The 6,022-nt window shown below is 45.2% G+C and overlaps 1 protein-coding gene across 2 annotated transcripts in view; it reads left to right on the forward strand.

Moving 5' to 3' along the window:
- arnt2 (aryl-hydrocarbon receptor nuclear translocator 2) overlaps positions 1-3,410 on the forward strand; it is an 83,386-nt gene extending 79,976 nt beyond the window's left edge. For both annotated transcript variants that reach the window (XM_080761419.1, XM_080761420.1), the window contains exons 18-19: positions 1-80; positions 1,178-3,410. The exon at positions 1-80 is cut by the window's left edge and continues 66 nt beyond it. In XM_080761419.1, coding sequence (XP_080617545.1) covers positions 1-80; positions 1,178-1,276 — 179 coding nt within the window. In that variant the 3' untranslated portion in view covers positions 1,277-3,410. The remainder of the gene's footprint in view (positions 81-1,177) is intronic.
- The last annotated feature ends 2,612 nt before the right edge of the window (positions 3,411-6,022 follow it).

Raw genomic sequence — 6,022 nt, forward strand, 5'->3', positions numbered from 1 at the left:
AGTGGCAGAACCAGCACCACGGCCAGCAGGCTGGAGAGCAGCACTCCCACCCAAACCCCTCCCAGACAGAGGTCTTTCAGGTAACATAGTGTACCCCCCTGTACCCTCCTGTACCTCCCTGTACCCCTCTGTACCCTCCTGTACCTCCCTGTAGCCCCCTGTACCCTCCTGTACCTCCCTGTAGCCCTCTGTACCTCCCTGAACCCCCCGGTAGGGGAGCAGCGATATATGTGGCGATATTAGGCCCTCGATAATGATATCACGATATTCGATATATATTGCGATTATTGCGAAGAGATTCGCAATAATCGATTATTGCGAAGAGATTCCATCAACGATATATCACGATATCTGCAACTGAAGATTAATAGAACATCTTTTTATTGGAAGGAGGCAGCTACTTTTCAAACCCATCATAATGAATTAATCACATTTTGTGTCAGTTAGAACCCAGTAAAGGGGATGGGGGGGGCTTTAGCCCTCTCTGGGGGAAGCCCAGGCCCAATTGACTGACTTCTATGTAAACAAACATGCATTAGCCTCCCCTCTAAATAGCTAGCACCCCCATTCCACCCCCAGTCACAGTTTTATGAAGCCGTCGCTGATTTAGTTGTCACTGTGCAATACTTATGAGCTCAGTTCGGGGCTCTCCCCAGGTTGGCAGAGGGAGAGTAGCGCCCAGGAATACATGATTAGACATTTGGTACCAGGTGAAAAAATGGGATACGAAACTGGGATAGAAATGTAAGGAGAAAAAAAAGTGCAGATTTGAGGTTTTTTGTTTTAATAACCGAGCGATCACCTTGCACGCACGCTCGCATGCACACACACACACACACACACACACACACACACACACACACACACACACACACACACACACACACACACACAGTGTTGACGTTGGAGCACACAGACAGTGTGATCTGGGTTGGACTCCAGTAGAGGTGGAAGGTCAGCTGGATGGACATTAAAGCCTGGCGTCCACATCCTGACCTGGCCTGTGTCCAGTCTATACTGTGTGTGTGTGTGTGTGTGTGTGTGTGTGTGTGTGTGTGTGTGTGTGTGACTGTGCGTGTGCGCGTTTGCGCGTTCGTTCCTGGACGGATTCTAACCTGTGACTATGTGTGTGTGTGTGTGTGTGTGTTTGTGCGTGCGTCCCGTCTCCTCTCCACAGGACATGTTACCCATGGCAGGAGACCCCTCCCAGGGAACGGCCAATTACAACATCGAGGACTTCGCTGACCTCGGCATGTTCCCGCCCTTCTCCGAGTAGAACCCTCCTCGCCCCTCCACGCCCTCTCTCTCCCTCCCTTTCCTTCCTTCCTCTCTCAGTGTCTCTCGCCCTCTTGCTCGAGCCGAACGGCACAGACAGAAGAAAATGGACAGATCTGTGCATTCACTCACCCCCCCCTTCTTTCTGTAGAGCTTCTCTAACACACGGGCATGGAGGCCTGCAGTATGTATGTATGTTTCTAATCCCACATACCTCATATCTCTCTAGTCACTGATCACGTTTCAGACTGACTGACGGTACGTAACGTAAACCTGTACTTCCGATCCTTGGTTGTTTACCTGAGCGTCCATCCGTCGCTCTAATGACCTCTGACCTCCCGTGAGGTCACTGACAGCGTTGGGTCACCTGGAAGGTCAACTGGAAGAAGTTTTCCTGTCGTCGCTGATAAATCCCAGAGAAAAGAGAGCACTTATTTAGGGCTGTCACCATTACAGATTTAAGTTGACCATTAATTGCCACGCATTAGGCCACGCATACAGATCTGATTCCAATCGGATTCCAATCTGATTTGGATCTGATTCAGATCTGATTCAGATCTGATTCCAATCTGATTCAGATCTGAACATAGCCATAGATCAGTGCTTCTCAACCAGTGGTCCGGGGACCACCAAGTGCTCCCTGAGGGGTTCCAAGTGGTCCCCAGCAAAAGGATGGAGACTTGATATCATCTTTGTAAAATGAAACAAAATGTACCCATAAGGGTCCATTTAGTTTTTTCACTCAAGAGTTAAATAGTTGTTAAACTTCTACATGACTTAGTTCAACAGAAGTCTACATGATTAGAGAATGTAGATTTGTACTTCTTTTGATCAACGTTTGCCTGTCATCTCTCCTAATGGTACCAACCTCAATACAGCATGGAATTGTGGATGAAATCTTATCCAACGACAACAAAAATGTTCTTCAAGTTTTGCGTCTTTGAGAGGATAAATGTCATCAAATGGTGGTCCGTGGCTCACACGGGTCTGAGGGGCTAAATGTCATCAAATGGTGGTCCGTGGCTCAGATGGGTCTGAGATGATAAATGTCATCAAACGGTGGTCCGTGGCTCAAATGGGTCTGAGAGACTAAATGTCATCAAACGGTGGTCCGTGGCTCAGATGGGTCTGAGAGACTACATGTCATCACCTGGTGGTCCGTGGCTCAGATGCTGAATAAATAAATAATGGACCTTGATGTGAACAAGGTTGAAAAGCACTGCCATAGACACAACTAACTCCATGTTGGATGTACTTAATGCACTCCTTCTTTACCCAGAAGTCTGTCCTTTCTGCCAAACCGTGCCAGCTGGAAGAAATGCTGTACTACAATGAATGCTCTCTCTCTCACTCTCTCTCTGTCTCTCTCTCTCCTCTCAGTATCTCATGAAGCTTATTGTATAAATTATAATAACTATATGTAGTGTTATGTCCATAATGACTCCAGACTTACAGAAGAAGGATTCTACGTATAAACGAAAACAAAAATGAACAAAAAAAAAGAAGTACAATAAAAATAATGAAGAAAGTAATTTGCTAAAGTCAAGTCGCTAAGCTAAACGGCTTGAAGTGCTCTTCGTTGAAGCTAATCGCTAATCTCACCAGCCTGCTTAAAAAAGGGAAAAGAAACGCCATATCGTCCAATTAGCAATGCGCAGTATTTACCAGTTGTGTTTCCGTGTCCTGCAAAACTTTCGTCATACTTTACTTTATTACTTTATAATGTTTTCGACGATTAACAGAGAACTGGAATAATACTTTATAGAAGGTGGGAACTTTTACACCATAAGATTGTATAATGTGTGTCTATCTTTGGCCAGAGCCATGGGAGAACGTTGAACTGGCGTTTGGAGTCCTTTTGCTAAAAATAAATCTTAAACATTGGTGTTTTTTTGTAAATAATGTGATTTTTATGTCGACTCGTGTTACTTTCACACAGTTGTATGTTTTTTTTGTGTAGTTTTAACGGTATCATTGTGTGCAATGTGAGTACATATTTAACTATGTGGTATTTAGTTAGGCTGTTTAATTGTACATGAGTTCTAGACTTGTATAAATTGTGTAAATGTGACCCATTATTTTTTTTGTGTAACAAATTTGTGCTTGTGACAATAAATTCTTATTGGTTAAACGTGGCTTCTAAATCCAAAGCATGTTTCTGAGTGTTGCATGGGCCCAGTGCTGATTCTGACGTCACAATTTGATTTCGTTTTTAGATATAGACTTTGGATTAGAATTTCGTTTAGTTTTAGTTTTAGCGATCTCAAATGCGCATTGTCACCTTTCCTGTTTGTGATTTTCATGGACAGGATCAGGCCGTGGTGGAGAGGGTATCCGGCTTGTTGAGATAAGGGTTGAATCACTGCTTTTTGCAGATGTGGTTCCGATAGCTTGTGTTTAGTCGATGAAATTTAAAAGTTCCCTTTAGGCTCCTTTTCATTCCAGACGTTTGTTGGAGTGACGGTAGTCGACTACCTGGGTGGTTGTCTGAGTTATATCTGTCTGATAAACACGCCAGATAAGGAGATGATTGGCTGCTCTGGCCTGTCCATCAAACACAAACCCTCTGTGTCTCTGTCTGTCTGTATGCTGTGGTTTTCCATCATTTTGCTGTCATTTTGTGTGTGTGTGTGTGTGTGTCTGTGTGTATGTGTGTGCGTGCGTGCGCGCCTGCGTGCCTGCGTGTGCCAGCGGCAACATCTGCTCTCCAACGGCCACATCCAACAGAAAGTTGCTGCTAAAGTGAAACGATGAAAAAGCTGAGCTTTTATAAAAGTTCAGTTTAGTGAAAAGCTGAGTTTAGATTTATAACCCCCCCATCCCCCCCCGTAGCGTAGCGGGAATTCTGCCCGAGCAGTTTGAAGTGTCTGTGTCTGACGGCACAGAGTGACTGTACTGTACTGTACTGTACTGTACCGTCCTTAACCCACATGGGGGTTCCCTACAGACTGTATGTTAACCCATGAGGGTTCCCTACAGACTGTATGTTAACCCATGAGGGTTCCCTACAGACTGTATGTTAACCCATGAGGGTTCCCTACAGACTGTATGTTGAGGCAGGTGTAGAAGTGTCTGCTAGCTGGGCAGGGCGCTGCGTTGCACAGGCAGGTGTAGAAGTGTCTGCTAGCTGGGCAGGGCGCTGCGTTGCACAGGCAGGTGTAGAAGTGTCTGCTAGCTGGGCAGGGCGCTGCGTTGCACAGGCAGGTGTAGAAGTGTCTGCTAGCTGGGCAGGGCGCTGCGTTGCACAGGCAGGTGTAGAAGTGTCTGCTAGCTGGGCAGGGCGCTGCGTTGCACAGGCAGGTGTAGAAGTGTCTGCTAGCTGCGCAGGTCGCCGCGTTACACAGGCAGGTGTAGAAGTGTCTGCCAGCTGCCCAGGGTTCCCGGTCACGTTGCACAGGCAGGTGTTGGCTACCATCGAGCTATTCAGGAAGCCAAAGGAATAATCCTTCCCCCTGAAACTCTGACTCAGCGATCCTAATCTTAAGATGCTGAGTCGACACCGTCTAAACCTGCTGCTTTGTGACAGGCGTCTCAGCCAGTGTTGCCTTGACCTGTCAGCGACCTCGTTCTACAACACATGCCCTTTTATTGTTATACCGTTCTGTCTAACTCTCTAAACTATAATCTTAATCAGTTATCACTGTAAGCATAGTCTCACGTTACTGTTGACTCTCGCAATTTCCAAATGCTTCATTATACATTCTGGAGCAACGGAAGAGCTATCATGAGTAAAATATAACGGTATAGGTCACCCATGACTGCATTCCGTTATCGCTGTGTCTGCCCACCAGGTGCAAGTGAACGATAGTCCAGAAAATGTCCTTAATTACATTATATAAATTACGTTTATTTATACAATAGCTCACAACTGGTTGCGGACCCGACAATTCTAGGTCTGCAGGACTTACTAGAGCCCAAAAGGACTTACTAGAACCCAAAAGGATTGTTCAACCGATTTTTATAATTCTCTATGGTCTGCAAAGTGTCGATCATTTGGTGTATGAATCAGAATCATATTTCTAAACGATATGGAGAGATTTGTCGGGATTTGGAGATTTACTCACAGTGACATGCTGACAGACAATGCAAGAAATGTTCCACTTCCACTCACAATTCATTTGGCTTTTTAAATACGCTAAAAGAATATGATAGGCCTACATGTATTTGACACCTCATAATAATAATGCATGCAATCTTTAAAACCAAATATACAATTGAAACCTGCTACTGCAGTGATTCTCTCCTGTGGTCAATGCGTGTACGTGTGGACACAGATATCTTTGTGTGTGGGCAGGGATTTGTTTTTTTAAACTGAGGACGAAAATATCAGTTTAGAAAAACCCCCGTAGTCGTGTAGCCGAGGCCTGAATATCTGGAGCAATGTCTGGAGGAGTCCGAGTCGTGCAAAGTTTAATGTTTTCAACGGACGAAAATAGCCATGAAAAAACAAAAAACATTGTGAAACCTGTCTTGATGATATATGGCTGTAATAATAATAATAATGTGAACTTTTAGACATGTTTATTTTTCTCATAAAAGTCCTGCTATCCAGCGAGAAGCAACAACATCTCCCTGGCACCACTGAGCCCATCAGGTGGTCGTGAACGTACAGGTAAGTATGAGGCAAGAAGTCGACATGAAAATAGTTTGTTGCATTCCTTCCTGACACGACATGCACCCAAGTTACCCTCCGAATTCCCCCCTGACACCCTAAGCCCCGCCCACCTGTTGATAGACTGACTGGCGG

The sequence above is a fragment of the Protomyctophum bolini genome (assembly GCF_963924005.1).
Source record: "Protomyctophum bolini genome assembly, chromosome: 1".
Taxonomy (NCBI): Eukaryota; Metazoa; Chordata; class Actinopteri; order Myctophiformes; family Myctophidae; genus Protomyctophum; species Protomyctophum bolini.